General features: G+C 44.5%; 1 protein-coding gene across 1 annotated transcript in view; it reads right to left on the bottom strand.

The window, feature by feature from the left end:
* NCAPG2 (non-SMC condensin II complex subunit G2) overlaps positions 1 to 22000 on the bottom strand; it is a 365294-nt gene that overhangs the window by 106960 nt on the left and 236334 nt on the right. The window contains exon 22 of the mRNA XM_053713827.1: positions 8610 to 8709. Within this exon, the coding sequence (XP_053569802.1) occupies positions 8610 to 8709 (100 nt within the window). The remainder of the gene's footprint in view (positions 1 to 8609; positions 8710 to 22000) is intronic.

Genomic DNA, 22000 nt, shown 5'->3' with positions numbered 1-22000 from the left:
AGAGCCATCAAGAGAGCGATTCTCTCGACCGGCTGTCTAATACAATCTGTTGAGACAGATCTGAATGATTGCTGTTCCACTGCCTCAGCATGCACAGTTGTAAAGGTCTGAGACGGAACCTGGCAAAAGGAATGATGTCCTTGCAGGACACCACGAAACCAATCACTTCCATACACTGAGGGACTCAAGGAGGTCTTGAGAGCAAGACATGCCAAAGTTACCTTGCAACGTCTCTGGTATGTTAGAAATATCCTCATGGATATGGAGTCTATTATAGTAACCAGGAATTCCATCCTGGTACTTGGGATAAGAACTCTTTTCTAAGTTTATCTTCCATCCATGTGATCGAAGAAGACTGAGAAGGTACTCTGAGAATTCTTCCGCAAGACAAACGGATGCTGCTTGCAGCAGGATATCGTCCAAGTATTGGGCTACTGCAATACCCTGAGTTCTGGCAACAGCTAGAAGAGCCACCAGAACCTTCGTAAAAATTCTTAGAGCAGTAGCTAGGCTAAACGGAAGGGCAATGAACTGGAAATGTTGGTCCAGGAAAGCAAACCTCAGGAACTGAAAGTGTTCCCTGTGGATTGGAACATGAAGGTAAGCGTCCTTCAGATCTATAGTGGTCATAAACTGGCCTTCGTGAATTGGATGGACCTTATCGTCTCCATCTTGAAGGAAGGGACACTGAGAAATTTGTTTAAGCACTTTAGGTCCAGAATTGGGCAGAAAGTTCCCTCCTTTGGAAACACGAAAAGGTTTGAAAAAAACCCAAACCTCTTTCTTTGATAGGCACCGGGACAACAACTCCTAAGGAGGATAGTTCCTGAACGCACCCTAGAAAGGCATCCCTGTTTTCTGGTCTGATAGATTCGAAAGAAGGAATCTGCCCCTTGGCAGATGAGATTTGAAGCCAATCTTGTATCCGAGATACCACCTCCAGGACCCACAGATCCTTAAACCAGGCATCTGAAAAAAGAGACAGTCTGCCCTTTACACGATCCGATCCCGGATCGGGGGCCGCCCCTTCATGTAGATTTGTTTTCGGCGGGCTTCTTATTCTGCTTGGATTTATTCCAGGACTGAGCTGGCTTCCAAGAACTCTTGGGTTGCTCGGGCTTGGAGGAGGATGGTTGTCATTGGGATTTGTCAGAACGAAAGGAACGAAAATTAGAAGATTGTCGTCCCTTAGACTTGTTCTTCTTATCTTGCGGTAGGAAGGCACCCTTGCCTCCGGTAACCGTAGAAATAATGGAGTCCAGTCCTGGACCAAATAAAATCTTTCCCTTGAAGGGAAGAGAAAGGAGTCTGGACTTGGAAGTCAAATTCGCAGATCAAGACTTCAACCAGAGCGCCCAGTGGGCTAGAACCGCAAAGCGCCTTTGCATTTAGGCAAATAATTTGCATGTTCACATCACAGATAAAAGAATTAGTAATTCTCAGAGCTCTAATTCTGTCTTTAATATCCTCTAGGGGAGACTCCACCTCAATAGGTTCCGACAAAGAGTAGCACCAGTAGGTAGCTGCTCCAGAAACCGCTGCAACTGCACCCACCGGTTGAAACAAAAAACCTGTATGTTGAAACATCTTTCTCATAAAAGGTTTCCATTTTCTTATCCATCAGCTCTCTGAACGAAGAACTATCCTCAAGAGGTATAGTAGTATATTTAGCAAGTGTAGAGATAGCACCATCCACCTTAGGAATGGAGCCCCACAAATCCAGTTGAGAGCCCGGGACCCGGGAACAACTTTTTAAAAGTAGACGAGGGGGAAAAGGAAGAACCAATTCTTTCCCATTAGTTCTTAATAATGTTCGCCATCTTAACGGGCACAGGAAAGGTCAAAGGAACTTTCCTGTCTTCGTAACTTCTGTCTAATTTAGGTATCATAGGTTCTTCAGGAAGCACAGCCTCTGGAACCTCTAACGTAGACAGAACCTCCTTTAATAAGACGCAAGTGCTCAATTTTAAATCTAAAGGATGGTTTCTCCGCAGCAGGAGGCTTAGATGCTAAGGACTCCGACCCAGAAAATTTACCCTCTGAAGCTACAGAGGTTAACTCATCATCGGATAACTGTGACATAATAGCTAAATCCGATAAATATTTAGATGACTCCGGGTCAGGAGAGCTAGGTAATGCACAAAGGGCCGCAGACACAGCCGTTTGTAACTGTGCGGCAAAGTCCGCAGAAAGAAGGCCCCCTCCGGATGGAGGATTAGATGTGCTACGGGGAACTGCATGTGAAGTGGATAATGTAGCAAGAGTAGTAATCTCATGGGGGGCCGAGTCCTGAGAGGTAGACGTCTCAGAGGGAGTAAGAGCCGTAGCAAGCTTGTCTCCCTTCTTAGACTTTATAACCGTGTTAAGGCATGTGGAACATAATTGAGTGGGCGGGAAAACCACGGCCTCCTCACAAAATAAACAGGTATGATTTAGTACAGGAGGAGTACCTTCTAACATGTCAGAGTCCTCCATAGCTCAGGTTATACATACAGAAGGACAAATAAAAACGTTTTTTATTATACAAAACTGCACCTTTATACTCCCAATGGCTGGGGCACACACTACCTCCTAGACCCAGACAGTTAACAGAGAAAACACTCTCCTCATGTTCAAATCTCAGCCGGAATGGAGGAAATGAACATAGACCACACGCAGTCACATGGAGTGCAAGACAGCACTACTCCTGTTATTACAAGTACAACAAGTAATAGGAGCTGTGCAACACTTTCAAAAACGAAAGTGAAACCTGTTTGTTCCAGCCAAAAATCAGCCCAGGAAAAAAAAAATCACACAAAGCAGCATGTAAATAATACACTGATTAATTAACCCCAACTGTTCAATAAACCCCCTTAAGAGGATATTAACCCTGGATCCTATCGAGGTATAAAGGGACCCTGTTATAGCGTTTTATGTGTAAAAACATAAATTATGCTTACCTGATAATTTCATTTCCATCTGTACGAGGAGAGTCCACGGCTTCATTCATTACTTGTGGGAAATACAGAACATGGCCACCAGAAGGAGGCAAAGACACTCCAGCCAAAGGCTTAAATACCTCCCCCACTCCCCTCATCCCCCAGTCATTCTGCCGAGGGAACAAGGAACAGTAGGAGAAATATCAGGGTATAAATGGTATCAGAAGAAAAAAAAAAGAAATTTAGGTCCGCCCAACGGAGAACTGGGCCGGAGCCGTGGAGTCTACTCGTACAGATGGAAATGAAATTATCAGGTAAGCATAACTTATGTTTTCCATCTTAATACGAGGAGAGTCCACAACTTCATTCATTACTTGTGGGAAACAAATACCCAAGCTCTAAAGGACACTGAATGAAAACTGGAGGGTAAAAAAGAGGCGGACCCTAGTCTAAGGGGACCACAGCCTGCAAAACCTCTCTCCCAAAAGCTGCTTAAGCCAAAACGTCAAATTTGTAAAACTTTGAAAAAATATGTATGCAACACCAGGTAGTCGCCTTACAAATCTGCCACATAGAGGCCTCATTCTTGAAGGCCCAAGAAGAAGCAACAGCTCTAGTTGAGTGAGCCGTAATCCTCTGAGGAGGCTTATGTCCCGTTGTCTCATAAGCCAAGCAAATTATGCTCCTCAGCCAAAAAGATAAGGAAGTGGAAGAAGCCTTCTGCCCTTTGCGCTTCCCCGAATAGACAAACAATGTTGAAGTCTGTCTGAAATCCTTCGTAGCCTGAAGATAAAATTTCAAAGCTCGAACAACATCCAAGTTATGAAGTAACTGTTCCTTTGAAGAAGGGGGGTTAGGACACAAGGAAGGAACTACAATCTCCTGATTAATGTTGCGATCAGACACAACCTTAGGGAGAAATCCCAACCCAATGCGAAGGTCAGCCTTATCGACATGACAACCAGGTAAGGAGGCTGACATTGCAAGGCCGCCAACTCAGAGACTCTGCGTGCCGAAGCAATAGCCAGTAGAAAAAGAACCTTCCAAGACAGTATCTTTATGTCAAGAGAATGCATGGGCTCAAACGGAGCCCTCTGCAAAACCCTAAGAACCAGAATGTCTAAATACAGGCCTGATCCTGGATAGAGCCTGAACGAAAGACAGTATATCAGGAAGCCACTACTCGAGGTAGAAGTGGTAACGGTGGAAATGTGTAGACTAGGTTGAATCCCCAAGGCACTAAGGCATCTATCAGTTCTGCCTGGGAAACCCTGGACCGCGACCCATATCTGGGTAGCTTGAAGTTGAGCCTGGACACCATGAGATCTATCTCCGGAGTCCCCCATCTGTTGCAAATCTCCACAAACACTTCGGGGTGAAGAGACCATTCCCCCGGATGAAACGATGGTCTGCTGAGAAAATCCGCTTACCAGTTGTCCACACCCGGGATGTGGGTCGCTGACAGCGAGCAGCTGTGGGTCTCCGCCCACTCCAGAATCCGAGATACTTCCCTCATGGCTAGGGAGCTTCTCGTTCCCCCCTGATGGTTGATGTAAGCCACCGAGGTAATGTAGTCCGAATGAAATCTGATGAACTGGGACGAACCCAGGAGAGGCCAAGCCCTCAAAACGTTGAAGATCGCTCGAAGTTCCAGGATGTTGATCGGAAGAAGCGACTCCTCCCGATTCCACCTGCCCTGTGCCTTCCTGGCACCCCAAACAGCTCCCCATCCTGAGAGGCTTGCGTCCGTAGTCACAATCTCCCAGGATGGTTTCAGGAAGGATGTCCTCTGGGACATCTGATCTGGATGGAGCCACCAAGAGAGAAATTCCCTCGACCAGTTGTCCAGAGAGATCTGTTGGGATAGATCCGAGTGATCGCCGTTCCATTGCCTCAGCATGCAAAACTGAAGAGGTCGTAGATGGAACTTGGTGAATGGAATTACATCTATATTGGATACCATGAGCCAAATCACCTCCATACACCGGGCCACATATGGCCTTGAGGAGGTCAAAAGGGGAAGACAGCTGGAGGCAATTTTGCAACGTCTCTGGTCTGTCAGGAATATCTTCATGGATATGGAGTCTATTATCGTGCCCAGGAACTCCACTCTGGTACCGGAACCACAGAAATCTTTCCTGAGTTTATCTTCCATCCATGAGATTGAAGAAGAGTAGCTCTTGAATGGTCCTCTGCCAGCCGGCAGGTTGGAGCCTGGACCAGGATGTTGTCCAGATATGGTGCTACTGCAAAACCTCTGGATCTCGCTACTGCGAGCAAAGCTCCCAGAACCTTTGTGAAGACTCTTGGAGCAGTAGCCAGACCGAGGGAGAGAGCTACAAACTGGAAGTGCTGGTCCAGAAAAGTGAATCTTAAGACCTTAAAGTGATCCTTGTGTATTGGCACATGAATGTAAGCGTCTTTCAAGTCTATCGTAGTCATGAACTGACCCTCTTGAACTAAGGGCAGAATAGACCTTATCGTCTCCATCTTGAACGATGGGACCGACAAACTTGTTTAAGCACTTTAGGTCTAGAATCAGGCAAAACATGCCCTCATCCTTTGGGACCACGAAAGGTTTGAATAGTACCCTAGACCTCTTTCTGCTAGAGGTACCGGTACAATTACTCCTAGAGGGGAGAGATCCCTTACGCACTCGAGGAAGGCATCTCGTTTCTCTGGTCTTGATAATAGTTTTGAGAAGAGGAAACTGCCCCTGGAAGGGCGAGTTTTGAAACCTATCCTATAACCCTAGGCAATAACCTCCAGAACCCAAGTAAACTGCACGTCTCTTGTCCAAGCCTGCGCGAAAAGAGATAGTCTGCCCCATATGAGATCCAAAGACGGCTCGGGGGTCGCCCCTTCATGCCAATTTTGTCTCAACGGGCTTCTTGCTCTGCTTGGCTTTATTCCAAGACTGAGATGGTTTTCAAGATCCCTTGGACTGCTCGGGCTTCGTGACAGGCTGCTGTCGTTGGGACTTGTCCGAACAAAAGGGACGAAAATTAGGACCCTTAGGTTTATTCTTCTTATCCTGCGGTAGAAAGGCACCCTTGCCCCCCGTGACCGTGGATATGAGAGAGTCCAGGTCTGGACCGAAAAGAACCTTTCCCCTAAATAGAAGGGAACCTAATCTAGATTTGGACGTTATGTCAGGAGACCACGACTTCAACCACAGGGCCCTCTGGGCCAGAAAAGCCTGATGTCTTGGCATTCAAGAGAATAATCTGCATATTTGCATCACAGATAAACAAATTAGCTACCCTCAAGTCCTTAATTCTTTCCTGTATCTCATCCAGGGGAGTTTCCACCTCGATCATCTGACAGAGAGTAACACCAATAGGTAGAGGCTCCCGCCACCACAGCAACCGCCGCTGCAGGTTGAAATACGAACCCCGTGTGCTGAAACATCTTTCTTAACAGGGTCTCTAATTTCTTATCCAAGGGTTCCTTAAACGACAAACTATCCTGGAGTGGGATAGTAGTGCGCTTAGCGAGTGTGGAGATAGCTCCATCCACCTTAGGGACAGATCCCCACAATTCTAGCTGAGAATCAGGAACCGGGAACAATTTCTTAAACGAACAAGGGGAGAAGTATGAACCAAGGATGTAGCTAACACCTCTTAATAAAAATGTAAGTGCACCATCATAAACCTAAAGTCTGGTTCCTCCGCAGCCAGAGATTTAGAGGACGCAGATTCCGACCCAGAGGAAGAGTCCTCCGAAGTATTGGAGTCCTCTGCATCAGCGGATAATCTAGTCTCCCTGGCAAGGATAGCAATGTTTAACATTTCGCTTGCACTTAACAGTGCGAGGTAAAGCACTGAAGGCTGCAGACACCGCCGTTTGCAACTGATCAGCAAAATCTGGCGGGCTACAAGGCCCCTCCTGCAGAAGGATTAGTAGTGCACTGAGGAGCTGCATGTGTAATTGTATATTGTAGGGAACGCACCTCGCGGGACAGAGGCCCCTCAGGTGGACGGATCAGTGGTACTAAACATCTTGTTCTTTTAAGATATCACTATTTTATCAAGGCATGTGGAGCATAGTTGAGCAAGCGGATATACTGTAGTATCCTCACAATAAACACAGGCATTAGAGATTTAAGCAAAGAGGGAGTACCCTCTAACGCATCAGAGTCCTCCATAGCTTACGCCTTTAATATTGACTATAGAAAAAAAAATGGCACCTTTATACCCCAATGGCCGGGGCACTCGCCACCTTCAATGACACAGGCCCATAGAGAAACCGCTTTCGTCTCCTGCAACCAACGGTCAGGAAAAGGAAGAGAATGAGGCCACACCCGGTCACATGGAGTGCCATGCAGGACAGCCCCTGCAGGCGAGAAAAAGCATGCCAAACAAAACAGGCTGCGCAGTAATCAAAATGAAGGTAGAACCTGAATGTTCACACATTGCCAGTCACAATAAAGTAATCATGTATAAATCCCCCCCTGTTCAATAATCACCTTCCGGAGATATAAACCCTCGATTCTATACAGATAAAAGGAGTCACACTGTTACCCTGTCTTCTTGCGTTATTACAGGTATAACAAATTAAACAATCTTAACAGAATCTACACCATGGAACAGGAACACGGCCTCTCAAGTTTGACAGTGATGTAGCATTGACTCGAGTGACAGAAAGCAGGCATTAAAACTCGTCAACCCTGATAGCTTAAGGAGCTGTTAATACGAGTCTGGATGGTTTTGCAGAAAGACTCTACCTGCATCTCCAGACCCTAACATTTGTCAATGCTTTCACTGAGAGGCTGACAAGACTACTTAAAACTCCAGTCCCATTCTGAAGAGTACTACCTTCCATAAGAGACTACTCTGAATCTTGGACACTTCTCTGCCATCCTCCTGTGATGGAAGGAAAAGAATGACTGAGGGATGAGGGGAGTGGGGGAGGTATTTAAGCCTTTGGCTGGGTGTCTTTGCCTCCTCCTGGTGGCCAGGTTCTGTATTTCCAATAAGTAATGAATGAAGCCGTGGACTCTCCTCGTATTAAGAAGGAAAATTGAAACGATCTTACCTCCAGGAGGTTACCTTCCATGCTGTTGAAAAGAACACAGCCTCTCAAGTGTGACAGTCTTATAGCAACGCTCCTGACATGAACTTGAGTGAGAGAAAGCAAGCAGCAAAACTCGTCAACACTGATTGCTTAGGAGCTGTTAGCAGTAGTCTGGATGGTTTTGCAGAAAAACTTTTCCTGCATCTCTTTCATCAATACTCTCCTTGAGACGTTGACATGACTACTTAAAACTCCAGTCCTATCTTGAAGGGCAGATACCCTTTTTCAGGACTCTCTGAATCTTCTGACACTTTTTTGCCACCTCCTATGATGAAAGGCAAACAATGACTGGGGTAATGAGGAAGTGGCAGGGATATGTAAGCCTTTATCTGGGGTTTCTTTGCCTCCTCCTGGTGGCCAGGTGTTGTATTTCCCAACAGTAAGGAATGAAGCCGTGGACTCTCCCTATCTTAGGAAGGAAATGTTATAAATTATAATATTGCAAAGTATTACATTGCCCCCACCCGGCTGGCAACGTTGTCTGTGTAGAACATTGGTATAATTACTAATGGTAAAAATCTTGTGAATAAAAAGAGATGGGGAAGACATAACATCACATGCACAGTACAGTGAAGCAGCATCACATTGAACAACACACACAGAAATAATTCATACCTGTTTCTATTACTGAAAGAATAATTTGTAGAATTTGAGCTTGGAACTCTGAATCACCCAGACCAACCATTAAAACATCTTTACAGACTGCCAAATAGGCCTGTTGAAAGAGGAATGAGATTTTTAGAAGCAAAATTTAAATTGTAATTGTTTCCCTAAGGAAGTTAATACGAACATTAAACATGTGGGAATGCATTATGTGTAAAAAAAAATGCTTCCTTAAAGGGAAATTAAACACAACATTTTTTTTTTTAATGATAAAATACACACACACAAAAAAAAAAACTTTCCAATATACGTCAGGTAGGCAGGCTCAGGAGCACATACATATGCTTACCAGATAAATTCCTTTGTTTCCTAATAGGGAGAGTCCACAACTTCATTACTTACTGTTGGGAATATAAACACCTGGCCACCAGGAGGAGACAAAACACCCCAGCTAAAGGCTTAAATATCCCTCCCACTTCCCCCCAGTCATTCGGCCAAAAGGAAAAGTAGGAGAAACATCAGGATCAGGGTATAAGAGGTGTCTGAAGAAAATAAAGAGGGAGCCGTCCAAAGAATTCTCAAGGACAGGTTCGTGGACTCTCCCTGCCAGGAAAGAAAGGAATTTATCTGGTAAGCATACATTTTGTTTTCTTTCCAAAGGCAGGGAGAGTCCACAACTTCATTCCTTACTGTTGGGAAACAATACCCAAGCTCCAGAGGACACTGAATGAATTAACGGGAGGGAAACTAAGGAAAAAGGCGAACCCTAATCTGAGGGAATCACATCCTGCAACACCTTTCTCCCAAAGGCTGCTTCAGCCGAAGCAAACACATCAAATTTGTAAAACTTAGAAAAAGTATGTAAGGAGGACCAGCTTGCCGCCTTACAAATCTGATCCATAGAGGCTTCGTTCTTAAAAGCCCAAGAAGAAGCAACTACTCTAGTGGAATGAGCAGTTATCCTCTGAGGAGGATGCTGTCCCGCTTATTCATAAGCTAAGCGGATGATACTCCTTAACCAAAAAGAGTGGCCTTCTGGCCCTTGTGTCTACCCGCATAAAGAACAAACAAAGATGAAGATTGTCTGAACTCCTTCGTAGCCTGAAGGTAGAACTTTAAGGCACAAACCACATCCAGATTGTGAAGCAAACGCTCCTTTGTGGAAGGAGGATTGGGACAAAAGGAAGAAACGACAATCTCTTGATTGATGTTAGAATCTGACACTACCATAAAAAACAATGTAAGGGGAATCACACTGTAAAGCCGAAATCTCATAGACTCTGCGAGCTGAGGCAATGGCCGACAAAAACAAAAAAAACTTTCCAAGATAACAGTTTTAGATCAACAACTTGCATGGGCTCAAATGGAGCCTGTTACAAAACACGAAGAACAAGATTGAGGCTCCATGGCAGAGCCATGGGTCTGAACACAGGTCTGATTCTAGTCAAAACCTTAAAAAAGGACTGTACGTCCAGTTCAGCTAATCTCTTGTGCAGTAAGACCAATAGTGCCGAGATCTGCCCCTTCAGAGAACTGGCAGATAGACCTGTCTCCAATCCATCACGGAGAAACGATAAAATTCTGGCAACTTTTACCTTATGCCAAGAAAAAACGTGTTCCTCACACCAGTGCAAGTAAGAACGCCACACCTTATGGTAGATGCACCGAGTCACCAGCTTACGAGCCTGAAACAAAGTGTCTTTGGCTAAACGTTCAATTTCCACGCAGTCAGCCTCAGAGAATCTAGATTTTGATGTAGGAAAGGACCCTGTAGTAGAAGGTCCTTCCGATAAGGTAACCTCCACGGAGGAGATGAGGACATTCTCATCAGGTCTGTGAACCAGGTCCTTCAAGGCCAGGAAGAAGCAATTAGAATCACCAAGGCCTGCTCCTGCTTGATGCAGGCCACTACATGAGGGAGAAGAGGCAATGGAGGAAAGAGATATATACGAGTCTGAACCTCCATTGAACCGCTAGAGCGTCTATTAATTCTGCTTGAGGACCCCACGATTTCGATCCATTACTGGGTAGTTTGGCATTGAGACGAGAGGCCATGAGATCGATCTCCGGCATCCCCCATCTGCTGCAAATCTATGCAAACACCTCGGGTGGAGGGACCATTCTCCCGGGGTTGAAAGGATTGTCGGCTGAGGAAGTCTGCTTCCCAGTTTTGCACTCCCAGGATGTGGATCACTGACAAAACAGGTGTGGGCTTCTGCCCATTCTAAGATTCGAGACACCTCCCTCATCGCTAAGGAACTTCTCGTTCCTCCCTAAAGGTTGATGTAATCGACTGAAGTTATATTGTCTGATTGGAATCTGATATACTGTGTCAAACTTAGATGGGGCCATGCCTTCAGAGCATTGAAGATTGCCCGAAGTTCCAAGATATTGATCGGAAGTGTGGATTCCTCCTGAGTCCACAACCCCTGTGCCTTCCTGGCACCCCAAACAGCTCCCCAGCCAGAAAGACTGGCGTCCAAAGTCAATATCTCCCAGGACGGTCTCAAGAAGCACGTGCCTAGAGATAGGTGATCTTGACAGAGCCACCAAGAGAGCGAGTCTCGACAGGCTTTCCAAGACGATCCGTTGAGATAGGTCTGAATGGTCGCCGTTCCATTGTCTCAGCATGCATAGTTGTAAAGGTCTGAGATGGAATCTGGCAAAAGGAATAATGTCCATACAAGACACCATGAGCCCAATTACCTCCATGCACTGGGCCACGAAGGTCTTTAGGAGGCCTGGAGGGCAAGACACACTGTTGCCAGATTGCAATGTCTCTGATCTGGTAGAAAAATCTTCATGGATACCGAGTCTATAACTGTACCCAGGAAATTCACCCTGATATTTGGTGTAAGAACTCTTTTCCAGGTTTATCTTCCATCCATGTGACCAAAGAAGACTCAGAAGAAATTCCGAGTGACCTTTGCCAAACGAAACGATGGAGTCTGTACCAAGATATCGTCCAGGTAAGGTGCTGCTGCTATACCATGGGTTCTAGCCACAGCTAGCAGAGCACCCAGAACCTTTGTAAATATTCTGGGAGCAGTATCTAAGCCAAACAGAAGTGCTATGAACTGGAAGTGCTGATCTAGAAAGGCAAACCTCAGGAACTGAAAATGATCCTTGTGGATCGAGACATGAAGGTATGCATCCTTCAGATCGATAGTAGTCATGAATTGTCCTTCCTGAACCAGAGGAAGGATCGATCTGACTGTTTCCATTTTAAAGGAAGAGACACTTCAAGTCCAGAATTGGACGAAAAGTTCCCTCCTTTTTGGGACCACGAAGAGGTTTGAATTAAATCCTAGACCTCTTTCTGATGCAGGTACCTGGATGATTACTCCTGAGGAGGATAGGTCCCGTATGCAATCTAAAAAGGCTGTCCTCTTCTCTGGTCTTGTAGACAGTCTGGAGAGGAGGAACCTGCCCCTGGGTGGATGAAATTTGAATCCTATCCTGTATCCTTGAGATACAACTTCTAACAGCCAAGGAAACCAGGCGTCTGAGAAAAAGGACAGTCTGCCCCCTACTCGATCCGATCCAGGACCGTACCTTCATGCAGATTTGTTATCTGTGGGTTTATTGGTCTGTTTAGACTTGTTCCAAGACTGAGCAGGCTTCCATGTACTCTTGGGCTGCTCGGGCTTGGAGGATGATTGAGCTCTCTGGGATTGGCGTCCCTTAGGTCTGCTCTTCTTATCCTGTGGTCGGAAAGCACCTTTCCCCCCCAGTAACAGTAGAAATGATGGAGTCCAGACCTGGGTCAAATAAAAACTTCCTCTTTAATGGTAAGGAAAGGAGTCTGGATTTAGGAAACATATCCGCAGACTAAGATTTCAAACAGAAAGCCCTTCGAGCTAGGACCGCAAAGCCTGAAGCCTTTGCATTCAAACTGACAATCTGCATATTCAGATCACAGATAAAGGAGTTTGCTATCCTCAAAGCCTTAATCCTATCCTGAATATCCTCAAGGGGAAATTCCACCTTGGTAAGTTCTGACAGAGAGTCACACCAATAGGTGGATGCCCCTGCAACGCAAGCTACCGTTGCTGCAGGCTGGAACAAAAACCCCATATGTAAGAACATTCTTATCAGGTAACTTTCCAACTTCTTGTCCATAGGTTCCCTAAAGGAAGAGCTATCTTCCAGAGGGATAGTAGTATGCTTAGCTAGCGTCGAAATGGCTCCATCCACCTTAGGGATGGAACTCCACAGTTTCAATTGAGAGTCAGGAACTGGAAATAACTTCTTAAAAGTTGAAGATGGGGAAAAGGGAGTTCCAATCCTTTCCAATTCACTACTGATAATGTTCGCCATGCGAACTGAAACAGGAAAAGTCTGTGGAGCCTTCTTGTCCTCATACACCTTGTCTCATTTAGGAATATTATGTTCCTCAGGAAGCTTTGCTTCGGGAACCTCTAGAGTAGACAAAACCTCCTTTAGCAGAAAACGCAGATGTTAAATCTTAAATCTGAAGGAGGGCTCCTCAGAAGGAGGCGGTTTAGCTGTTGAAGTCTCCAATTCCGAAAGTTCAGCCTCTGATGCTACAGAGGTCAACTCATCCTCGGACAGTTGAGACATACTGGCTACATCCGATTAGAAATTAGATATATCCAGTTCAGTAGAACTATGTTTAACCTTTCTCTTACGTTTCCCAGCGATAGGTAAGGTACTCAGGGCTGCGGACACAGCAGATTGTAACTGCGTAGTAAAGTACGCTGGAAAAAAGCCCCCTCCAGCCGGAGTAATAGGCGTGCTGCGGGGAACTGCATGTGAAACGGTTTGAGGGGATAGGGTAGGCATCTCCCTGACTAGAGAGTCCTGAGAGGTGGACGGTTCAGAGGGTCTAATTATGCTAGAATGGTTAACAGTTAGCTCCCTCCTTAGACTTTAGAACAGTACCCAGGCAATTGGAACACAATTGAGTAGGTGGACAAACCAAGGCTTCCTCACAATATAGACAAGTATTATTAATTAATATAGAAGGTACAAAGCCCTCTAACACTGACACAAAAGATTGCTGCTCCGATCACAACTGGAGCCAAGGCAGGGCTACATGATACTCAGAAAGCTTGCTATGAGATAGCCCAAAATGGCGCCACTCCTCTTGCTGAAAGAAAAAGAAGGTGGAGAAATACCAAAAACGGCATGTAGATGAAGCACGCAAATATCGCGCTTCATCCTGCCGTTACTAAACCGTATTTTCTCTGTCACATTCAATTCGTAAAATAAGTCTGTCCCATCAGAGAATCAAACACACTATGCTGTGTCTCACGGAGAAACCGGAGACTCTAAGCTACAGAGGTTCTATGCACCTCACTCATTCAGGCATAGTATTCTCATAACAATGGCACCAGTTCGTTTGCAAAGGCGCCCAAAACAGAGCATACATCATTTTAAAATTGAGTCTCAAAAAGGTGTTAAATCCATGCCTTGCAGGAGATTAACCCTAAAGTCCCCATAGTATAAAAACCTATAGTGCCTGCACGCTGCCAGAAACACCCAAATAAATTACAGGATAATGCTAGAGTCCTTAACCCCATCAGTGCCAGTCTTCTAGCCCCAGAAAAACAAAAAGCACTTACGTGCATTCTAGTCAGACGACTCACAAAGTTTGAGAGGATGCCACTCCTCACAGAGACCTGAGTAAAAAGAAAGAGTAAACTTACTCAGGCTTTCTATACCAGGGCAGCATCATGTTATGAAAACGCAGCAAAGCACACTTTACAAGTTCCTAACTGCTTTAAAGCCACCACAGCCCTGCTGAAGAGACTAACGTGGAGTAGAGCTATACCCAAATTGTGATAGAGGAATAGTGCAAACTTGCCCTGACCTCAAAATAAAAAAATCTTGATAGAAGAAACTTAATCAGGACACCTAATTACTTCACCTCCTCCTTGCACTAGAGGCAAAGAGAATGACTGGGGGTTGTGGGTAGGGAAGTGATACTTAACAGCTTTGCTGTGGTGCTCTTTGCCTCCCCCTGCTGGCAAAGAGTGATATTCTCCAACAGTAATTGATGATGATCTGTGGACTCACCGTGTCATTAGAAAGAAAAGTATATTAATATAACAGTGTTGGTTATTCAAAACTGGGGAATGGGTAATAAAGGGATTATCTATCTTTTTAAACAACAACAATTCTGGTGTTGACTGTCCCTTTAAGGTCGTTTACTATGTTCTCAGCACTGTTGATGCTGATTGGCTGCTGTTCATTTCCTCTATTTTTTACCTGCAGCTGGACAGAAGCTTAAGAATAACTGTTTACACAGCACTTACTCTGGTGAGCTGAGGAAATTATGAGGTCTAATATCTTCCTTTTTTACATACAGATGTTCAGGTGATATTTTCCTGTCAGCTTTTTACAGTTATGCTGCATCACTTTCAAGTGATTTAGCATATGAGTATTATGTCCCTTTAAGTCTACATCACACCAATAGATATATAATTATACACACACAGAATAACATTATAAAATACCTAAAAAACCTGTGTCCCAGCACAACAACATTTAAAAACATAATTTATGTAAGAACTTACCTGATAAATTCATTTCTTTCATATTAGCAAGAGTCCATGAGCTAGTGACGTATGGGATATACATTCCTACCAGGAGGGGCAAAGTTTCCCAAACCTCAAAATGCCTATAAATACACCCCTCACCACACCCACAAATCAGTTTAACGCATAGCCAAGAAGTGGGGTGATAAGACAAAAGTGTGAAAGCATAAAAAAACATAATTTATGCTTACCTGATAAATTTATTTCTCTTGTAGTGTGTTCAGTCCACGGGTCATCCATTACTTATGGGATATATTCTCCTCTCCAACAGGAAGTTGCAAGAGGATCACCCAAGCAGAGCTGCTATATAGCTCCTGCCCTCACATGTCATATCCAGTCATTCGACCGAAACAAGACGAGAAAGGAAAAACTATAGGGTGCAGTGGTGACTGGAGTTTTAATTAAAATTTAGAACTGCCTCAAAAAAGACAGGGCGGGCCGTGGACTGAACACACTACAAGAGAAATAAATTTATCAGGTAAGCATAAATTATGTTTTCTCTTGTTAAGTGTGTTCAGTCCACGGGTCATCCATTACTTATGGGATACCAATACCAAAGCTAAAGTACACGGATGATGGGAGGGACAAGGCAGGAACATTAAACAGAAGGAACCACTGCCTGTAGAACCTTTCTCCCAAAACCAGCCTCCAAAGAAGCAAAAGTGTCAAATTTGTAAAATTTTGAAAAGGTATGAAGTGAAGACCAAGTTGCAGCCTTGCAAATCTGTTCAACAGAGGCCTCATTCTTAAAGGCCCAGGTGGAAGCCACAGCTCTAGTGGAATGAGCTGTAATTCTTTCAGGAGGCTGCTGTCCAGCAGTCTCATAGGCTAAACGTATTATGCTACGAAGCCAAAAAGAGAGAGAGGTGGCCGAAGCCTTTTGACCTCTCCTCTGACCAGAATAAACGACAAACAGAGAAGAAGTTTGCCGAAAATCTTTAGTTGCCTGTAAGTAGAACGTCAGGGCACGGACTACGTCCAGATTATGCAAAAGACGTTCCTTCTTTGAAGAAGGATTAGGACATAATGAAGGAACAACAATCTCTTGATTGATATTCCTGTTAGAAACAACCTTAGGTAAAAACCCAGGTTTAGTACGCAGAACTACCTTGTCTGAATGAAAAATCAGATAAGGAGAATCGCAATGTAAGGCAGATAACTCAGAGACTCTTCGAGCCGAGGAAATAGCCATCAAAAACAGAACTTTCCAAGATAAAAGCTTAATATCAATGGAATGAAGGGGTTCAAACGGAACACCCTGAAGAACTTTAAGAACCAAGTTTAAGCTCCACCGAGGAGCAACAGTTTTAAACACAGGCTTAATCCTAGCCAAAGCCTGACAAAAAGCCTGGACGTCTGGATTCTCTGCCAGACGTTTGTGTAAAAGAATAGACAGAGCAGAAATCTGTTCCTCTAACGAACTAGCGGATAAACCCTTTTCTAAACCTTCTTGTAGAAAAGCCAATATCCTAGGAATCCTAACCTTACTCCATGAGTAACTCTTGGATTCACACCAATATAAATATTTACGCCATATCTTATGGTAAATTTTTCTGGTAACAGGTTTCCGATTCTGTATTAACGTATCAATAACCGACTCCGAAAAACCACGCTTTGATAGAATCAAGCGTTCAATCTCCATGCAGTCAGCCTCAGAGAAATTAGGCTTGGATGGTTGAAAGGACCCTGAATTGGAAGGTCCTGCTTCAGAGGCAGACACCATGGTGGACAGGACGACATGTCCACTAGGTCTGCATACCAGGTCCTGCGTGGCCACGCAGGTGCTATCAGAATCACCGATGCTCTCTCCTGTTTGATCCTGGCAATCAGTCGAGGTAGCAACGGAAATGGTGGAATCACATAAGCCATGTTGAAAACCCAAGGGGCCGCTAGTGCATCTACCAGCACCGCTCCCGGGTCCCTGGACCTGGATCCGTAACAAGGAAGCTTGGCGTTCTGGCGAGATGACATGAGATCCAGCTCCGGTTCGCCCCAACAAAGGATCAGTTGAGCAAACACCTCCGAGTGAAGTTCCCACTTCCCCAGATGAAAGGTCTGGCGACTTAGAGAAAGTCCGCCTCCCAGTTCTCCACGCCTGGGATGTAGATCGCTGACAGGTGACAAGAGTGCGACTCTGCCCAGCGAATTATCTTCGAGACTTTCAACATCGCTAGGGAACTCCTGGTTCCCCCTTGATGATTGATGTAAGCCACAGTCGTGATGTTTTCCGACTGAAATCTTATGAACCTCAGTGTTGCTAACTGAGGCCAAGCTAGAAGAGCATTGAATATTGCTCTTAATTCCAGAATGTTTATTGGGAGGAGTTTCTTCTCCTGAGTCCACGATCCCTGAGCCTTCAGGGAGTTCCAGACTGCACCCCAGCCTAGTAGGCTGGCATCTGTTGTTACAATCGTCCAATCTGGTCTGCGAAAAGTCATTCCTTTGGACAGATGAACCCGTGACAACCACCAGAGAAGAGAATCTCTGGCCTCCTGGTCCAGATTTAGTAAAGGGGACAGATCTGAGTAATCCCCATTCAACTGACTTAGCATGCATAGTTGCAGCGGTCTGAGATGTAGGCGCGCAAATGGCACTATGTCCATTGCCGCGACCATTAAGCCGATTACTTTCATGCACTAAACTACTGATGGGCTTGGAATGGAATGAAGGACACGGCAAGCATTTAGGATTTTTGATAACCTGGACTCCGTCAGGTAAATCTTCATCTCTACAGAATCTATAAGAGTCCCTAGAAAGGGAACCCTTGTGAGTGGGAACAGAGAACTCTTTCCCATGTTCACTTTCCACCCATGCGACCTTAGAAATGCTAGAACTATCTCTGTATGAGACTTTGCATTTTGAAAAGTTGACGCTTGTATCAGGATGTCGTCTAGGTACGGAGCCACCGCTATGCCTCGCGGTCTTAGTACCGCCAGAAGCGAGCCCAGAACCTTTGTAAAAATTCTCGGGGCCGTAGCCAACCCGAAGGGAAGAGCTACAAACTGGTAATGCCTGTCTAGAAAGGCAAACTTTAGGTACCGATAATGATCCTTGTGAATCGGTATGTGAAGGTAGGCATCCTTTAAGTCCACTGTGGTCATATACTGACCCTCTTGGATCATGGGTAGGATGGTTCGAATAGTTTCCATTTTGAACGATGGAATCCTTAGGAATTTGTTTAAGATCTTCAGGTCCAAGATTGGCCTGAAGTTTCCCTCTTTTTTGGGAACCACAAACAGATTTGAGTAAAAACCTTGCCCTTGTTCCGTCCGTGGAACCGGGTGGATCACTCCCATTACTAAGAGGTCTTGTACACATCGTAGAAATGCCTCTTTCTTTATTAGGTTTGTTGATAACCATGACAGATGAAATCTCCCTTGTGGAGGAGAAGTTTTGAAGTCCAGAAGGTATCCCTGAGATATGATCTCCAACGTCCAGGGATCCTGGACATCTCTTGCCCAGGCCTGGGCGAAGAGAGAAAGTCTTCCCCCCACTAGATCAGTTTCCGGATAGGGGGCCCTTTCTTCATGCTGTCTTAGGGGCAGAAGTAGGTTTTCTGGCCTGCTTGCCCTTGTTCCAGGACTGGTTGCCTTTCCAACCCTGTCTATAACGAGCAGCAGTCCCTTCCTGTTTAGGGGCGGAGGAAGTTGATGCTGCTCCTGCCTTGAAATTACGAAAGGCACGAAAATTAGACTGTTTGGCCTTTGATTTGGCCCTGTCCTGAGGAAGGGTGTGACCCTTACCTCCAGTAATGTCAGCAATAATTTCTTTCAAGCCGGGCCCGAATAAGGTTTGCCCTTTGAAAGGAATATTAAGCAATTTAGATTTAGAAGTTACATCTGCTGACCAGGATTTAAGCCATAGCGCTCTGCGCGCCTGGATGGCGAATCCGGAGTTCTTAGCCGTTAGTTTGGTTAAATGCACAACGGCATCCGAAATAAATGCATTAGCTAGCTTAAGGGCTTTAAGCTTGTTCATAATTTCATCCAATGGTTCTGTGCGAATAGCCTCTTCCAGAGACTCAAACCAGAATGCCGCTGCAGCAGTGACGGGCGCAATGCATGCAAGGGGCTGTAATATAAAACCTTGTTGAACAAACATTTTCTTAAGGTAACCTTCTAATTTTTTATCCATTGGATCTGAGAAAGCACAACTATCCTCCACCGGGATAGTGGTACGCTTGGCTAAAGTAGAAACTGCTCCCTCCACCTTAGGGACCGTCTGCCATAAATCTCGTGTGGTGGCGTCTATTGGGAACATTTTTCTAAATATCGGAGGAGGGGAAAAGGGCACACCGGGTCTATCCCACTCCTTGCTAATAATCTCTGTAAGCCTTTTAGGTATAGGAAAAACGCCAGTGCCGCATAGTATTTATCCAGCCTACATAATTTCTCTGGGATTGCAACCGTGTCGCAATCATTCAGAGCCGCTAACACCTCCCCTAGTAATACACGAAGGTTCTCAAGCTTAAATTTGAAATTTCTGAATCCGGTCTCCCCGGATCAGATCCGTCACCCACAGAATGAAGCTCTCCGTCCTCATGTTCTGCAAATTGTGACGCAGTATCGGACATGGCTCTCGTGTCAATGGCGCGCTCTGTCCTAAACCCAGAGCTATCGCGCTTGCCTCTAAACTCAGGCAAATTAGATAATACTTCTTTCATAACATTAGCCATATCATGCAAAGTGATTTGTAAGGGCCTTGATGTACTTGGCGCCACAATCTCACGCACCTCCTGAGCGGGAGGCGAAGGTACTGACACGTGAGGAGAGTTAGGCGGCATAACTTCCCCCTCGTTGTCTGGTGATTATTTCTTTACCGGTAAAGACTGACTTTTATTTAAAGTAACATCAATACAATTGGTACACATATTTCTATTGGGCTCCACATTGGCTTTTAAACATAATGAACAAGTAGATTCATCTGTATCAGACATGTTTAAACAGACTAGCAATGAAGGCTAGCAAGCTTGGAAAAATTCTGTCAATAAATTTACAAGCAATTGAAAAAACGCTGCAGCGCTTTTAAAAACACAAAAAACTGTCACAGTTGAAATAACAATGAACTAATTCAGTTATAGCCAACAATTTTAACAGTAATTGTATGAATTTAGCAGAGGATTGCACCCACTAGCAAACGGATGATTAACCCCTCAATACCCAAAAACGGATAATCAATTCAAGATTTAACGCTTTTATCACAGTCAAACACACTGTCACAGGTCTGCTGTGACCGATTACCTCCCTCAAAAATGAATTTTGAAGACCCCTGAGCTCTCTGTAGACGTCCTGGATCAAGGAGGAAGAAGCAGGAAGACTGTGCAAGAATTTTAACTGCGCAACAAGGCGCTAAAAAAGGCCCCTCCCACTCATATTACAACAGTGGGAGACCTGTTACAACGGTTTCTATGCAGAAATATACGTTAGCCATATGGAAAAAAATCATGCCCAAAAAGATTTATCACCAAAGTACCTCACAAAACGAATAACATGCCAGTAAACGTTTTAAAAACAACTTTCCAGTGTTATGCAAAGTTATCACTAAGCCTGCTACCAGTCGCTTCTACTGCAGTTAAGGCTCATACATTTATTTCAGAATTAACAGTATTTTCTCAGTCAAATTCTAGTCCCTAGAAAATAACTCAACTGCGCATACATTTATCAGCCTGATACCAGTCGCTACTACTGCATTAAAGGCTGTACTTACATCATATGGGTAACAGCAGTGTTTTCTTAGTCAATTCCATTCCTAGAAAATATTACTGCACATACCTCATTTGCGGGGGACCCCGCATCCTATTCCCTTTTCTGAAGTTACCCCACTCCTCAGAATGTGCGAGAACAGCCAGTGGATCTTAGTTACGTCTGCTAAGATCATTGAAAACGCAGGCAGATTCTTCTTCTAAATACTGCCTGAGAGAAAAAAACAGCACACTCCGGTGCCATTTTAAAATAATAAACTTTTGATTGAAGAATAATTAGGTAAAAAAAACTCCTATCTCCTCTCGCGACCTCCTTCTTTGTTGAGACTTGCAAGAGAATGACTGGATATGACATGTGAGGGGAGGAGCTATATAGCAGCTCCGCTTGGGTGATCCTCTTGCAACTTCCTGTTGGGGAGGAGAATATATCCCATAAGTAATGGATGACCCGTGGACTGAACACACTTAACAAGAGAAATAAGGAATTGGAATAATTGTGCTTTATGCAAAAAAATCATAACCACCACAAGAAAGGGTGGGCCTCATGGACTCTTGCTAATATGAAAGAAATGAATTTATCAGGTAAGTTCTTACATAAATTATGTTTTCTTTCATGTAATTAGCAAGAGTCCATGAGCTAGTGACGTATGGGATAATGACTACCCAAGATGTGGATCTTCCACGCAAGAGTCACTAGAGAGGGAGGGATAAAATAAAGACAGCCAATTCCGCTGAAAATAATCCACACCCAAAATAAAGTTTAAATCTTATAATGAAAAAAACTGAAATTATAAGCAGAAGAATCAAACTGAAACAGCTGCCTGAAGTACTTTTCTACCAAAAACTGCTTCAGAAGAAGAAAACACATCAAAATGGTAGAATTTTGTAAAAGTATGCAAAGAAGACCAAGTTGCTGCTTTGCAAATCTGATCAACCGAAGCTTCATTCCTAAACGCCCAGGAAGTAGAAACTGACCTAGTAGAATGAGCTGTAATCCTTTGAGGCGGAGTTTTACCCGAAAGATTTCAACCAAGATGCCAAAGAAATGGCAGAGGCCTTCTGACCTTTCCTAGAACCAGAAAAGATAACAGACTATTAGTCTTTCGGAAATTCTTAGTAGCTTCAACATAATATTTCAA

The sequence above is a fragment of the Bombina bombina genome, chromosome 5 (genome assembly GCF_027579735.1).
Source record: "Bombina bombina isolate aBomBom1 chromosome 5, aBomBom1.pri, whole genome shotgun sequence".
Taxonomy (NCBI): Eukaryota; Metazoa; Chordata; class Amphibia; order Anura; family Bombinatoridae; genus Bombina; species Bombina bombina.
Note: the sequence above shows the minus strand (reverse complement) of the source record. Positions and strands in the feature narration are given on the sequence as shown.